This window comes from Beta vulgaris, chromosome 4 (genome assembly GCF_026745355.1).
Source record: "Beta vulgaris subsp. vulgaris cultivar EL10 chromosome 4, EL10.2, whole genome shotgun sequence".
In the NCBI taxonomy this organism is placed as follows: domain Eukaryota; kingdom Viridiplantae; phylum Streptophyta; class Magnoliopsida; order Caryophyllales; family Amaranthaceae; genus Beta; species Beta vulgaris.
This window is the reverse complement of record NC_079205.1, coordinates 48963368-48979046: the sequence shown is the minus strand read 5'-3', so window position 1 is coordinate 48979046 and position 15679 is coordinate 48963368. Positions and strand designations below refer to the sequence as shown.

At 35.1% G+C, this 15679-nt stretch overlaps 2 protein-coding genes across 3 annotated transcripts; both read left to right on the top strand.

Moving 5' to 3' along the window:
- The first annotated feature begins 5657 nt into the window (after positions 1-5657).
- Positions 5658-10070, top strand: LOC104890980 (kinesin-like protein KIN-14U). Of its 2 annotated transcripts, XM_010676608.4 has the most exons (10): positions 5658-6626; positions 6755-6838; positions 6920-7081; positions 7297-7403; positions 7519-7703; positions 8020-8184; positions 8292-8510; positions 8618-8655; positions 8818-8945; positions 9053-10070. In XM_010676608.4, exons 1-10 carry the CDS (start codon positions 6440-6442, stop codon positions 9650-9652), a joined length of 1875 nt encoding a protein of 624 aa, XP_010674910.2. In that variant the 5' UTR covers positions 5658-6439; the 3' UTR covers positions 9653-10070. The 2 variants fall into 2 exon arrangements, with proteins under 2 accessions (XP_010674910.2, XP_019104569.2); XM_019249024.3 differs by lacking the exon at positions 5658-6626 and having other exon boundaries at positions 6775-6838; positions 6924-7081; positions 7331-7403.
- A 2403-nt stretch (positions 10071-12473) lies between these two features.
- LOC104890979 (hypothetical protein) lies at positions 12474-14781 on the top strand. The gene is made up of 2 exons (XM_010676607.3): positions 12474-12870; positions 13684-14781. The coding sequence occupies exons 1-2, from the start codon at positions 12542-12544 to the stop codon at positions 14336-14338; spliced, it is 984 nt and encodes a 327-aa protein (XP_010674909.2). The 5' UTR covers positions 12474-12541; the 3' UTR covers positions 14339-14781.
- The last annotated feature ends 898 nt before the right edge of the window (positions 14782-15679 follow it).

Sequence of the window (15679 nt, the reverse complement as noted above, 5' to 3'; positions counted from 1 at the left end):
TAGTTCGTAGATTATTTATCTAAAATATTTTGATAGTTAATAGTAGTCATCTAATTAGCATAGTTGTTGTGAAAATCTATTAATGTTGTTAATGAACATTTGTTATTAGGTTGTGTAATTATAAGTTCAAAATGAATATGTTTGCGTACTATTGGAACTAATTTTTCTGATATTATTATTACAACACATTATTATAAAAAAAAACCGCAACAAAACATTCGAAATAAAAAAAAAAATCATGGAAACGAATTTTTTTGGTTTCCTCCACCGAGGAAACGAAACAAATCTTCGTTGAGGAGAAAACAAAAAAGAAGTTCGTTTCCTCGATTTCGTTTTCTCGATGAACAAGGAAACGAAATGGCAAGTTGGCGGTGGTGGGTTTTTACGGCGAAAATACTAACATGGGTTGATGATTCTCCGGCTTCTTTCACCTTCTTGCTTGGACCCATGCTCCTCGCGGTGAGTGTCCCGCCGGTCGTGGTAATGGTAGTCACTTTCCTTCACTTTAGCAGTGGTGGGGTCCGGTGTTTGTGGTTGCGGTGGTGTTTGTAGTGGAGCGGTGCTGGTATTGCGGTTAGGGGTGAAAGTTCGGTGTGCGGTTTGGATTAGGGCCTAATCCAATCCGATCCGAATAAAATTTGGATTTCAATTTTTCAATCCAAATCCAAACCAATTAGGGTTTGAATCCGATCCAATCCAATCCAAATTTTTATACTCTAGATTGGATTCGATCCGAAAATTCGATTTTTTTAAAAATTCTAGTTTTTCGATAAAATAAATTAAGCACAACAGCAGCCTAGTATATTTAGAAAATGAGGAATTAAGTGCAGTTAGTGTTTTAGGGGAAGGGTCAAAGTGCTATGTATATTGGGCTATGGAGTAGGTTTTTTTGATAAAAAAAGTTAGTTAAGCACTTGAGACCAATCCAAATACAAAATACAAGGCATATTACTATTCAGTTATATTGAATTTTTGGATCCAATTACCCTCAATCCAATCCGATCCGGAAATTCGATTTTTCAAAAAATTTCAATCCGAATACAGTTCGAATCCGATCCGAATTACTAATTCGGATTGGATTGGATTGGATTGAATTTTGGGATTTATCCGAATAATTTTCACCCCTAGTTGCGGTGGTCATGTGGTCCGGTGTTTGTGGTGACGGTGGGTCCGGTGTTGCGGTGGTGGTGGTGGTGATGATTGTGGTTGCGGTGGTGGTTGGTGTGGAGGTTGGAGTGACGTGAGAGGGAGAGTGAGATTGAGAGTGAGGTATATGTACAAGGAATTTTTAGTAAATACGGGCAGTAAATAGTAGTGCACAAAAAAAAAGAGTACGTTTGAAAAAAGCAAAGGTTAAACGCTAAAAGTTTGATATTTTGGCCGAAATTAGGTTAAAAGAAAACACCCCCCAAAAGTGTTATTTTACAAAAGCTAGTAAAAAAATGGTGCTATATATTTTCAAAAAAGAAATAATATAAAAGGTGTTCTCTGATAAAAAAAAATCGTAATAAAAATAATTAATATTAGATTGACCTTCATAATATCAATCTGCATCGAACTAGAATAAGTGTACATGGTAGCACCAATTTTATTAGTCGGTTGAGTCAAACGACTTATTGCCACAAATTATAGGTGTACATGATGGCACCAATTTTATTAGTTAGACATGTGCTGTATTGCAAATTTTAATGATATGTCATTTGGTGCACCAAGAGTATAGTTAGTGCTTCCCTATAAATGTACTTCCTTTTTCAAGAAACTGAAACTCTACAGCACCTTTTTCAAGTGTGTCCTGTAACTCAACGGACTTGGCAACAGCTCACTCTTTCTTTTCAAATTTAACATGGTAGCCCAATTCATTGCTATGATTGGATTGCTACACATATCCTGCTTTTTAATAGCAAGGATGATACGCAGGGTTCAAACCTTAAAAGGTTTATTTGGACCCTTTGGAGTTTATGGCTGCATCGCAATGAGCGCCTTTTTCGGAGTATAGAGCCTGATGTGGCCTGCGTTTTAGGACAACTTCAGGATATTACTCAAGTAGACTCCCAACTTGCATCTTTATCGTGTTTTAACAATCTCAGATTTCTTCATCCACCGGAACAAGATCTGCATGCTCCGCCAAGCTTTCTTGGGGTTCATCTAGGGACAGCTCAGTCTAGCAGCCCACAATATGTAATCATCTTTGATGTAGCATGGAAGAAAGAAACAAAGGTGATGGGCGGTGCTTGGAATATTCACTTTCCCTCTTCTTCCTTGCAGTTTATTACAAAGGGAGGTGGTACATATGGTTTAGCTAGTTCAGCACTCCATGCAGAAAGCCAAACGTTTCTTCAAGCTTTACAGTGGGTCCACAGGCAAGGCTTGCAGCACATTACCTTTCTTAATTCTTACTAACTGCTCAAACCTTATTTCTGCGCTACAATCCTCTTTAGCGGTGCAGACATCGCTTTTTCTGGACTATTAACAAGATCAAGCAAGACGCTTTATCCTTTTCATGGTGTTTTCTCTTAAAGGTGAATTGCCAACAAGTTCAAGGAGCGCATGATATTGCTCAACAGTGTGCTAGAACTTGTTCGCAATTCACCACTACTAGTTTTTAATTTCTGGTTTTTCCCCCTTTGTCAAAAAAAATAAAAATAAAATAAATGTACTTCCATCATCTCTTAGTATTTGCTCTATTAGTCTTTTGGGATCAAACTTTTAAAACTTTAACCATATATTCACATTGATATATAAGGAAAAAAAACTCATTATCATGTGGGATTTTGTTCACTTCATATAACGTCAATTTTTCAAATATTATTTGTTTTATATTTCCTTCGTTCCATATTAAGTGAAACACTTCTCTCTTTTATGTGAGAGCTTTTTTAGAGAAATATTTCACTTATTATCGAACGGAAAAAGTAAATTTTAATAATATATAACTACAAATATTATTGGCCAAATGTATATTTCAAAGACGGCGGAAAATAGATAAGGCCTAATAATAGACGTCTGTATTTTACATACCAATGTTTTATAATTTTTAATACTCCCTCCGTCCCAAAATATAGTTCCCATTTTCCTTTTTTCACGGTAATTTATGCAAGTACTCCCTCTGTTTCAAATTATAAGGCATTTTAGCTTAAAGAATTTGTTTCAAAATATAAGGCATTCTACAATACCAATGTAAGATTAAATGCAACTTTATGTTATCAAGATAAGCTTATAGGTTATTTTGTATTATCAATACAATATTTAATGTCAATTCTTATTACCCATGCAAATCTAACTAAAATTAACTAAATTCTTAATTTATGTGCAAAAACCTTAAACGACTTATATTTTGAAACGGAGGGAGTAGAATATAAGAGGGATAATAAAGATTTTTTGTTTATTTAAATAAAAGTTGTATGGGAAAAGATGATTTTAGGAGAGAGAGCGGAGAATAATTGGTGAAAGAGCATTAATTGTAACATTTTGGTTGAATAAATAAAGGAAAAAACAAAATTCAAGAAGCAAATAAATGATGGGACACGATTTTTCTAGACAAATTGCGGAAAATTGTGGAACTAAATATGAAAATGGGAACTATATTTTGGGACACTCAAAATAAAAATGGGAATTATATTTTGGGACGGAGGGAGTAGTACGTAATGAGTAATGAGAAACGAAGAAAGTAACATAAAAAAGTCCACGTTGTCCAATATGACTTTAGCTCATGTTGCTTCGTGTACCTAACCCCTAAGGTATAATTGATATCATACGAATCAATTGTCATGATCATATTGTATAGTAATGATATAAATCATTATGACTTTTTATTATCATTTTCACTATAAAATCTCGCTCAGAATAGTTGATTATTTGCATTAAAAAATAACAGCTTGTGTTCCAATGATGTACAATTGTACAAGTTTCAATGCAAATATGATTTGTATAAGGCTCCGTTTGGTAGGGCGTAAAACGTTTTCCCGGAAAACTGTTTTCCTCTATTTTCAGTTTTATATTGTTTGGTTGACAAAAGAGTGTAAAACCATTTTCCCTTGGGGTAAAATTACTCTCCCAATTATGGAAAACCATTTTCCTTTCAAAATGAAGGGAAAACTATTTTCCTTATCTCTCTTGTACTCTTCTCTCACTACCTCCTTACTTTCCCTTTCATTTGCCTTTCATTTCATCATTTTTCTTACATCGAACCAAACAACGGAAAACTAAATTTGGAATTGTGTTTTCCATTGTAAATTGTTTTCCATGAAAATCATTTTACACTGAAAATGTTTTACGCCCTACCAAACGGAGCCTAAATGGGTCCTTGTATTAGACGGCTTCCATTGAGAAAAAATGTACATAACATAACAATTTATTATTGTTGTAACTTATGGAAGACATGATAGTATCTTTGAATTTCAAACTCAATAATGATAACATTCTGGATTTTCTAAGGAAGAAGATTAGAGGAATATTTGTTGAGTTGGATTGAGGCCATCAATAATGCTATAACAAGTTACAAAAGTCTAGGACGTACAGCCCAAACCCACTTCACACAATAAAGGGCAGAAAGTCAAGCTCCGATTTGGTGTTAGAATATCAAGCCCAACCAAGTAACAAAGCATACAGGCTGCACGTTGTGCTGGTCCATGTGATGCATGATAGTCTATTTTCTACATAAACTATCCAGGGATCTCTTAAAGTTCAACTAATATAGAATTTGTTCGATCAAAGTAGCTGATAGCTTCAATATTTGTACTAACTGTTAGTAGTTACTAGAATTTGATTGTGAAAAATGTTTTCATGTTAGTTAGTGTTCGGTAAATCTAGCTAATCGTTTTAAAAAAATAGCAAAAATAAACTATATTTAATTTTCAAAAAGCTACCTCTATCCCAAATGCAAATATTTGTAACTAGTCTGCAATTCAAGTTCAAACACCAAAAGCTACGTCAAACACTACTTCACATAACACTACTTTTCACTATTATTAGGATCTGTTTGATTCAACTTATTTTGTCTTATCTTATCTTATCTGATCCGATTTTATCTTATCTTATTTCTGAATTGAGTAAAGATAAGTTGAACAATCTTATCTTATAAAATCTTAATTAAGTTAAAATAAGTTGAACATAAAAGGGCCTTAGTGATTTGATTTAGTCCGAACATAAGAGCTACTTCAAATGCCATTACCGAACACGCCCTGAAACACGTCAGGTCAGACCCAATTTGGGAAATAACTCTCTCCACCAATGTTATTGCATTCCAAGATTTGAGTTTGAAATTTCGGATTAGTCGTGCACTCTCTTCACCTGAATATATATGAATTAAACTTATTCGCTGTAATTGCATCTAATCAACATTGAACTTATCTTATGTTTACGTCTGATCAAGCGTAAAACTATTTGTTAATCAATTTGAACGACACCCTAAACTAGATTAACTTCTTTAACAAGTGATTTGATAGTGGTCCATGTGATACAAATAGTTAGTCCCAATTACTTGCAGTCAACAAGAATAGTACTAAACTTGCATCAGAACTCTGATTAATTAAAGCAACAAGATTAGTTGTGGATTATACTAAAGAAAAAGATGTTTCAACTTTTTCCTTACCTTAATTCCACTTTTACCCTCTTCTCTTCTGTTCAATTCAGACCCACCCACGCTCCTGTCTCAAAATCTGCTTTACAAACCAGAAAAAATTAATCCCTTGGATCTAATCTCAGCTATTTTAACTCTATTTTATTTTTTTGTAATTTTTCCTTATTAATTTTTTTTTTCATTATTTTATATTTCATCAATGTCAGTGCTTACTGATTGGTTACCCATAAACTGTACCAAAAGTACACAACTTTAGCATCATAAATTAGAGTTTTCTGTGATCATCAAATCATTGAAAAAAAAAACACTGATTCCCAGATGAACATTTTGATTATTTTCACTCTCTATCTTCTCAAATTTGCCAAAATAAAATCTGGGTTTTTGCACAAACTTGTAAATTAGACTAATTTTTTCTGGGTTTTCTAAAAAAATTACTAGAGTTGCTTAATTTTCACTTCATCTAACTAATACCCTTTCTACTTTTGAATTTATTCTGGGAATGAGTGTTCTTTCGGCATTGATTCTACACCCTGTACTTCTGCAATCTTTTTCTCTCTCCTCCCTCTGATATCTGAAATTTCTGGTTCTGTTTTCTTCTGTTAGTACAATACAGTATAGTAACATAGATTTTGCTTATGTTTCACTTCACAAAATAACTGTGTTTTTCTGCTTATATCAGTTGGCAACAAACTTTTACCAGTTTTTTCTGAGGTTTTCCTAATTTTTTCTTAGATTTGACATTGAATTTTGACAATAATGCCAAGTTTTCATCTTTATTAAGTTGTATAGATTTGTTTTGTTTATTTGTAGTTTGGAGTTTGAAGGATTTTCTGTGAGTTTTTTTGTGGCGTTTTAATTGAGGAAATGTTGATTTCTAGTGTTAATGAACAGATCTCATTTCCCTTTGAAAATGGAATTGAGGTAATGAAATACTCAGATGCTACAAATGGAATCTGTGTAATTCAAGATTTTACCAGCATTTATACTCATACAGATGTGGTCCCTGAGCACACACCAAGTGATCTCAGTTCATTAATGTCCAATTTAGAAGGTAAACTTTCACTCAAAATAAAATCAAAAATTACTGTTGTTAATTTATTACTGATTTTTTTTAATGTTTTCCCTTTTATCTTTGATAGTTTCACTTTGATTAACTGGTGTACTGAAATGATTATGCAGAAGAGATTATGGGATTAAGGTCTAAGCAAAAGTCTTTAGATGAAAAGAGAAGAGGGTTGTTGAATAAGATATTGGACATTAAAGGTAATTATTGGTTTCATAGTTTGAAAATTAGATGGGTAATGTGATTTTTATTGTTATACTGAAACTTGATATTCATATTAGGAAGTATACGAGTATTTTGTCGAATTCAACCTTCATTGTGGAGCAATATCAGAAAGAATGATGATCCTGTTGTGGTTGATTTGGATAAAGTTGTTGTCAAATCAGCTGGAATCAAGAAAGGGTTTGAATTTGATAAGGTGTTTTGTCAAAGTTCAACACAAGGTTAGCATGTAGTAGTGGATAATTAGTACTTCCTCCGTTTCGAAATAAATGAAACACTTATCTCAAAAAGCTCTCTCACATAAAAGAGAAGCGTTTCATTTATTTTAGAACGGGAGGAAGTATGTATTTCGCTTTCAATGTTAAGTTGTTGGGTTGTGTCATTTGATTAAGAATATGGTTTTAGTAAGATTTTTGTGTTGGTGAATACTCTGTAGAAGATGTATTTGTTGAGGTTGAACCAATTCTCAGATCTGCAATCGATGGGCACAATGTATGTATATTTGCTTATGGTCAAACTGGCACTGGCAAGACCTTTACAATGGTGAGATTTGAATCTCCAAAATGAAGTTCCTTTATGTTTGAAGTATTACTGAAAACCTGTTTCCATGTCCACTTTTGACAAAGGGTGTTGTGACTTGTGTGTTTTGATTTTATAGGAAGGAACAAAAGAAGAACCTGGCATTGTTCCCAGAGCTCTTAAAGAGCTCTTTCACCAAGCCTCTCTGCAATCTACTGCTTCTGTTACTTTCTCTATGAGCATGTTGGAAGTTTACATGGGAAACTTAAAGGATTTATTGGCTCCGAAACCAACTCGTAGAGTATATGAGCCAATATCACGATGGTAATTATGGTATACTGATTTTGCTACATAAAATTTATTGGTCGTTTGGTTAGAGTTGGACATAGGATATATCATTTCCAAGTTCCAATGAGCTTGTAACTTCCGATGTAAATTATGTCAACTAAACAACCACTTAGGGTGCCTTCTCTTCACCTTATTGTTGAACTGAACTTGAGCTTATTGAAACTTAAGTGAACTTTTTTTTCTCGAAACCTATCCTTTTAAGGTGAAAAGAAGAGACCCTTCGAATATATGATATAGCTAAGAAATTAAGTGGCATCTTGTCGTAACCTTATCGATCTTGAATTCATTACAGCAACCTGAACGTTCAAGTTGATGCAAAAGGAGTAGTTGAAATTGAAGGTCTAACAGAAGTGCCCATCTCAGATTTCTCAAAGGCTAGTTGGTGGTACACTAAGGGAAGACGTGCCCGTGCAACTTCGTCCACTAATGTGAATGATGTTTCTAGCAGATCGCATTGGTGGGTTCTTTTACCTGTTCCCTCAAATACTGTGTTTTCTTTTGCCTTATTTTAGGTTACTTTGGTGAGGCATTTACGTTATCTGTTTTAGTTTTTTATATATCTAGCTTAACGAGGATCACCATTGCTCATCATGGAGATGCAATGCAAGGTCAAACTCAAACTAGCAAGTTGTGGATGGTTGATCTTGGAGGGAGTGAACGGTTGCTGAAAACTGGAGCTACTGGCCTAACATTGGATGAAGGACGGGCCATAAATCTCTCACTTTCGGCTCTTGGTGACGTCATTGCTTCCCTCAGAAGAAGACGAAATCATGTTCCCTACAGGTAAATGATGAGATAATTCATCAACCCCGAGTTTGACTGTTTGAGAATGTGGTTCTTGTTCTTGCTTTAATCACACATAAACTAACAGATGCCTTTTGATTTTGCAGAAACAGCAAACTTACCCAAATTTTAAGAGATTCACTTGGTAAGTTTTGCATTACTTTTGTGCATATGTAAAGATCAATTTGTCATTGTGACTGCAAACATTTTCGACAAGGCATGTGATTACTGATTTCTGCATATAGTAAGATTTTCGCTACTTGGCTCGCAACTTATCTTGTATCTTCGGTTTAAATATCTGGTTTAGGAAACGAATCTAAGGTATTGATGCTTGTGCATATAAGCCCTGTTGAAGAAGATCTAGGGGAGACCATTTGTTCTATGAGTTTTGCCAAAAGGGCGAGAGGCATAGATTCAAACCACGAATTGCCTCAGGTGCTTATTTTCTTCTGCACAACTATCATATTTAGTAATTTACATTCATGCTTCCATTACATGTGCTGATGTTTTGAGTATTTCTTGTTTTTTTTTTGCTTATTCAGGAAATAAAGAAATTAAGACAAAAGAAAATCGGCGAGCTTTATGATGAAATGAAAGAAATTGAAGAAGAGTATCAGAAAGTGAGGAATCAGTTGCAGAAGGCCGAAATCCTTCTCAGTGAGAATAATCGGCTTTATTCAGCTACCAGTAACAACACAGAAGAAGAAAACATTCCAGAAAACACCAAAAAGGATGTCAAGGAAGTTGTAGATACCCCTTGTAATACTGAAAAACCAACCAAGAGAAACTCATTGCCACATTTTATGATCTCCACTGCTGCCAGCCGTCTGAGGCAGAGTGCTGCTGAAAGACAAAATCACTTTACAGCAAGAGTTTTGAGATCCGGGACTAGAAGCTCTATGCAAATGTCAGCTTCACAGTCCCTGAGTTTTCTTGAGCCTCGTCTTAAAGCAGTTCTAAGAAAAGGGAATAAAAATGACCATGAAAAACCGGTGAAGAATGCTGTAACTGAGACTCAAAACTGCAATAATGTGGAACCCAAATCTTCCTCCTTGTCACGTAACAAATCAGCGACTCCTTCACTTATGAACAGCAGACCTTCGTTCCCTCGGCACAGGAGAAGAATGTCTGATTTTAACTAATCCAATCTGAAATCCCTGTTTGGTTATTTGCAATAGTATTCCGATTACTGAGTGATCATTCTCTGATCCTTCCTAGAAGATTTGCTCGGGAAGTCAGTGTTGCTGTGGGTTTTGTTGCAGGACTTGTTGGTTTTGTTAGCTTTCTTTTATTATTCTTAGCTGTAATTAACAGCTTAGATATCCAACTATGAGTTGCATGTGAGTGGGATTGATAAATATTTGAGATTGGAAGGCTACCTTTTTTTATGTAGCCAAAGTGTGATGGAGGAAAAGAGTATAGATCTGTGTGTTGGGTTTTTGTTTTGACTGTTTCTATGTAACTAAATATAGCCTGAAACTTGTAGAATTTTGACTGAAATATATAAAAGAGCAAGGTCTTGCTTCTTTTTGTGGTGGATCTTGTTGGATTTGTTGGCCAGATGAATGTAAATTACTTATGTCTCCTGCTACTGACTGAGAATCTTGATATATAGTTTCTTGTTCTGGTTAAACTTGTACCTTAATTATGTGTTGCTAACACAAGTATTATCTCGGTAGAAATTGCTATGTGTTTGGGAGCTATATTTGTTTTCAAACAATGCAGCTCATTTCAGGCTAGCACAGTTGCTGATTTTCCCTCCTTTAGCTAATCAAAAAGATAACCAGTACTCCATCTAGAGCTTTATCAAATTGGCTCGGCCTGAGTTTGATTCTTGAGTGGGTTTAGGCTAAAAACTTGACCCAAAATTGGTCTGAGTCGACCCAAATTTTTGGAAAACATTGTAGGCTTTGGACACGATTTTTTAAGGGGTTGTTTGATTCAAGATATGAAATGGAAATGGAATATAAACAAATAGATGAGTGGAATGGTAACAAAAATGACTACTTATATTGGATGTTTGGTTCAAGCCATGAAATGCAAAGCGAATGGTAATCAGTACCACAAAGTAATGGATTTCGTGACTTGAGGGGGATGGAAAGGTAAAAAAATTGGGAGAGTCTACTACCACCAAGTAATGGTAATTGATTGATGAGATTGAACCAAATAAGAAGAAAGGAAGTAATTAATTTTGCGTTTCCTGGAGCTCAAAATTAATAAACCAAACGTGCTCTAAGCCCATAATACGATTAGGCTATATTTGCCTTACATTTGTCTTGGCCTTATGGCCCTACCTAATGTTAATTCGTGTATATTTTTCTAGTTTTTCATCCCCTACCATGCACAAAATTCTAAAACATGGAATCAGATTTACTATATTTTGTATTTTTTTAATTTTAATGAACTCTAGTTGGAAGATAAATATGTCAAAAGAATTGTGAACTTGCCTTTCATTGTTTCATCGAGCTTTTAGCGTGCATGGCCTTGAGCAAGTGTATTGACTATAGAGCATACCAACACCGAGCATATAGGTTTGTAAGTTGTAAGTGAGCGCATTTGCTCGATATCGAATTATTTATTATCTTTTTCTTTGCTAGTCTCTAAAGATGCCTAGTTTTTACAAAGTTGGGATTCTCTTCTTGATTTATTCGATTCTTGATATCGTCAAAATAGACTCATTGGTTTTTTCTAGGGAATCGAGGAGGAGTTGGTGTCTCGACGACTAAGAGAGAAGAAGCAAGTGTCAGTTTCATTGTGCTTTTCGATTTAGTATTCTTTTTTTAATGGAAGGACTATCGCGATGGTACAAGCAACCACCGCTCTAGTCGACTCTTAAAATTTAGCCTTTTAGAGAGTTAGTTAATATGATAAAGATTGTATTATTGCAAAGAGATGAATTTAGAAACACAGTGAGTAAATCAAATTAGTCATTAAAGCATCAATATCAAAATTACGACTTTACTCTTATTTTTCCTTTGTCGTTTGTTTTAAAATACTTATTACATTGACAAGTATTAAAAATGACCATTCTATTAATCAAATCAGAGATTAAACATATCTATATGAATGGAAAGGGCCATATGTTTAAGGACTTATTGCTATTTGCTAATATAACAAGTATAGATGACTAAGGAGATAAAATGGAGTAATGGGGAGTAATGATATTCTCAATAATTAATCTCTCTAATCTATACTTCTAATAGTGTATCTAATATGAGGTGCATTGTAATTAAACCCTTTTTTTTTCCAGTTTAGTTCAGTTCAGTTCAATTCCGTTTAGTACGATTCAATTCAATTTGTGTCATTTCAAAATAACGAGGTTCAGTTTAGTTCAATTCAATTTGTGTCATTTCAATTCAATTTGTAATTAAACCCTTTTTTTTTATTTATTTTCAATTTAGTTCAGTTCAGTTCAATTCCGTTTAGTACGATTCAATTCAATTTGTGTCATTTCAAAATAACGAGGTCTTATTAAGCTTTCTTGAACTTATTCAAACTGTACTTATTCGAACTTATCGAAACTTTTGCGAGAACCCTGTAGGCTAAGGATGGAAATGGGTGATGGATGATCCATCACCCGCTTAACCCGGTATTTTAAATGGATGAAAACCCGAATTTAAATGGATGAAAAGTGGGTGGTGGGTGAGAATATTTTCATCCGTCACCCGATCCATCATCCGTTTAACATCCAACTCATTACCCAATTATTAAATTTTACATGTAAATTACTTATATTTTATGTTTTTGATATAATTATTTTATATTATGTCACTAATTTTTTTTAAAAATATACTAAATATCATCACCCGTTTAGCACCCGATCCACCCGTTTCACCCAATGGATGACGGATGGATGGATGCGGGTGGAGTAAACAATTGCGGGTGGTGGATGCGGGTGATGTTCCACCCGCCCCGAATCCGATCCATTTGTAGTCACTTAGCCACTTGTAGTACACTAGTATTGGTACTTGTTATATCACACAAACTCCCGACACTCGAAGAATCATCAATCACTCCCCAAAGCAACAAAAATGGGGCTACTTTCATCATCTTCAAACTCTCAACCAAAGGGAATAACAATCACAGTACCAGTTCTAGTTCTTGCTCTCTCTGCTTCCGCCATTTTTCTCTTTTTCTTACTTTCTTCTCTCTCCACTCCTTGCTCTTGCCCTACTCCTTCTGTTTCCGCAACTTATCGCGAACCTTCTGGAAGATCCGAAGAAAGGGTTTCGACAACAACTGAGGATATTTCATGGGTTAAAGATCAGATCCGAATTAATGGGTTGCATATGCAGGATAATGTCTTACGTAAGGGGATTAATCCTCGTACTAGGGTTCAACAGCTTGAGGATCTTCGACAGTATACTCTCTCTCTCTCTCACTTTGATTTATGTTTTTTTTCTTCTGAATTTGGGTTGATTGTAGTTTATAAACGGTGACATTTTTTTGTTCAAGTGATCTTCGAAAGTGTTTATGTGATTCGAATCAATGAAAATATTAGGATATGTTTGAATGACATTTAAGTTGGAATTAAAGTGTAAGAAATTAAATGTTTTTAACTGAATTTTTAATTAATTATGCTAGATTAATTTTACTTTGTGATTTTAGATGTTAATGCAATTGTGAAGGTGTGAAACTGTGAATTGTGACTCAATATGTTATTGAATCTCTTGATGTTTGTATCTCTTATTTATGGAGTAGATTGTATTGTGTGATAATGTTGTATTCTGCTGTTTATAGTTGCAGTTTTAAAATCTTGTATTTGTACTGAGTAGTTGTTGCCGAAACCTAAGCACATTTTATGACCTGCAAAGTAAGAGCTCTCAGTGAAATTTACCATCCATTTTGGTTGAAAGATTAGCTTCTGGAAATTGTTTCTGGCCGTGCTTGCGCAGCACTTGAATGATGGGCTATGTTGTCCCATGTCTCGATGAATTTACTAGTATGGCGAGTCAAAACTAGTTTCGTGATATCATCATTTAGTTGGGTTATGCTTTATTAGCCATGAGGCTTTCTAGCAGTGTATGAGGGCCTTTTCGAAGATTTACTTTGCTTTCATTGTTGGCGTCGCCATCTCCTTATTCTATCTGGCTTGAGATCTGAATAGCATTGATCTATTTCAAGCATCTTTAAATTCATACAATATCTTATATTATATATATATATATCTCAGGTACAAAGGCATTTCTCATTATGAAGGCAATGAGGCCAATAACCACACTGCTTTACCCTGCCCTGGTGAGCTGCTCGTTGAAGAGCATCATAGCAACTATGGTGAGCCATGGGCTGGTGGCAGAGATGTATTCGAATTCCTTGCTGAGTCTGCCCGCCTTAGCCCTGATGCCCGAGTTCTTGAAATTGGATGTGGGACTCTCAGAGTGGGATTGCACTTCATTCGGTACTTGAAACCTGAGCACTTTCATTGTCTAGAGAGAGATGAGTTATCTCTTATGGCGGCTTTTAGATACGAGCTTCCATCCCAAGGTCTATTGCACAAGCGCCCTTTAATTGTAAAAGGTGAAGACATGGATTTTAGCAGATTTGGATCTGGAGTTGTCTTTGATCTGATGTATGCTAGTGCAGTTTTTCTCCATATGCCTGATAAACTTGTTTGGGCTGGGTTGGAGCAGTTAGCGAATAAGTTAAAGCCATATGATGGGCGTATATTTGTGTCTCACAACATAAAGTTCTGTTCTCGGTTAGGTGGAGATGAGTGTACAAAGAAGCTCATAAGCCTAGGGCTTGAGTATGTTGGAAAGCGCACACATGATAGTCTGCTTTTCAATCATTATGAAATTTGGTTCGAGTTTCAGCGAGTAAAGGCTTAGCTGTTTGATAGGCAAAAGCTTCTAGTGTTTGATACTTTCTTCCATCTGAAAGGAAAATGGAGGTCATTGGTTTTGCCAGTGGTTTATGTCATGATGCTGAAATCTGGAAGATCCATTGTTAATCCGAAGCCATACGTGGAATCGGATGAATCCTGATCAGTGAATGTGTTTTTTTTGGAGTTGATATGACAGAGGATATGATGTCTCTGTAGTATCTCAAGCAGATCTATACTGAAAGTTTACTTAAACTTGCTGCAAAGATTAGGGGATGATTTTGTTTCCTTTAGTGCTACACCTTGTTTCTGGAAATCGAATTCGAAATTCTGGTGGCTGGCTGGTAATTCTTTGTTTTTGCTTATGTTAGCTGTGTGTAATTCTTTGTAGATTGTAAAATTATTTGAAAAAGAAAAATCTGATTCATATATTGAAATCTAATTTTAATACTTGTGTTGAGTTTCATCTTATTTTGGTTTTCTTGTGCTTGTCCTTTCTAGTGTTATACACATTGAGATTCACAGGTTCGTGTATTTAGGACTTGTTTACACATAGTGGATCAGATTTCTTGCATCATTTATTCTTGGATCATTCGTTTTGTTTATATTTCCGCCAACTGATTTGTTTGTTATCGATAATTGCCTGTTCTTCCATCAGTTGGTGATTCATCATTCTGAGCTTGTACTAAACTTGGATGAACTAGATTTGTCACAGGCTTTATTAGTTGTTAGTTTCCTCCAAGGGTGATGACTGATGAAGCCCGCACAATCTCCGAAAATTTAGTTGGTTTATAGTTAGCCTGAACTAGCATATCATACTGAACTTGTAATTGAAGTTGGGTGAACTAGGTTAATCACAGACTTGGTTAGTTCGTGAAGCCGCCTGCACAATCTAGGAAACTTTAGTTAATTAATGTTTAGCCTGAACTAGCTCATGTAGAACGAGCCACGGCAGACTGCACGTTAATGAGCTTTATCATACTGGCTCGAAGCAGGCACATCCCTGTTTTGCCATTTCTTCGATGGTAAACTTGAGCTGAGCTTTTAGTTGATGGATGATTCGACTTGATTTATTGACAACAGCCTAACATTATCAATGTTCATATTATTCAACACTCAATAGGTTGACTCAAATTGACAAATTGTAACATCAAATATACTAGAAACTAAAGAGCCTCTCATAGTCTCATTTAAGAATCAGAATGGGGTGAAAAAACTTGGATATATAAAGTATTGCCTTGTAGGCTACAACTTCACTTGAATTGTATCGCCAATGTCTTAAGAAGCATTATCTTTTGCTCTCTTTGCTTTTGCTAGAATCTCGACTTGTTTATGTTATCAAAAGGAT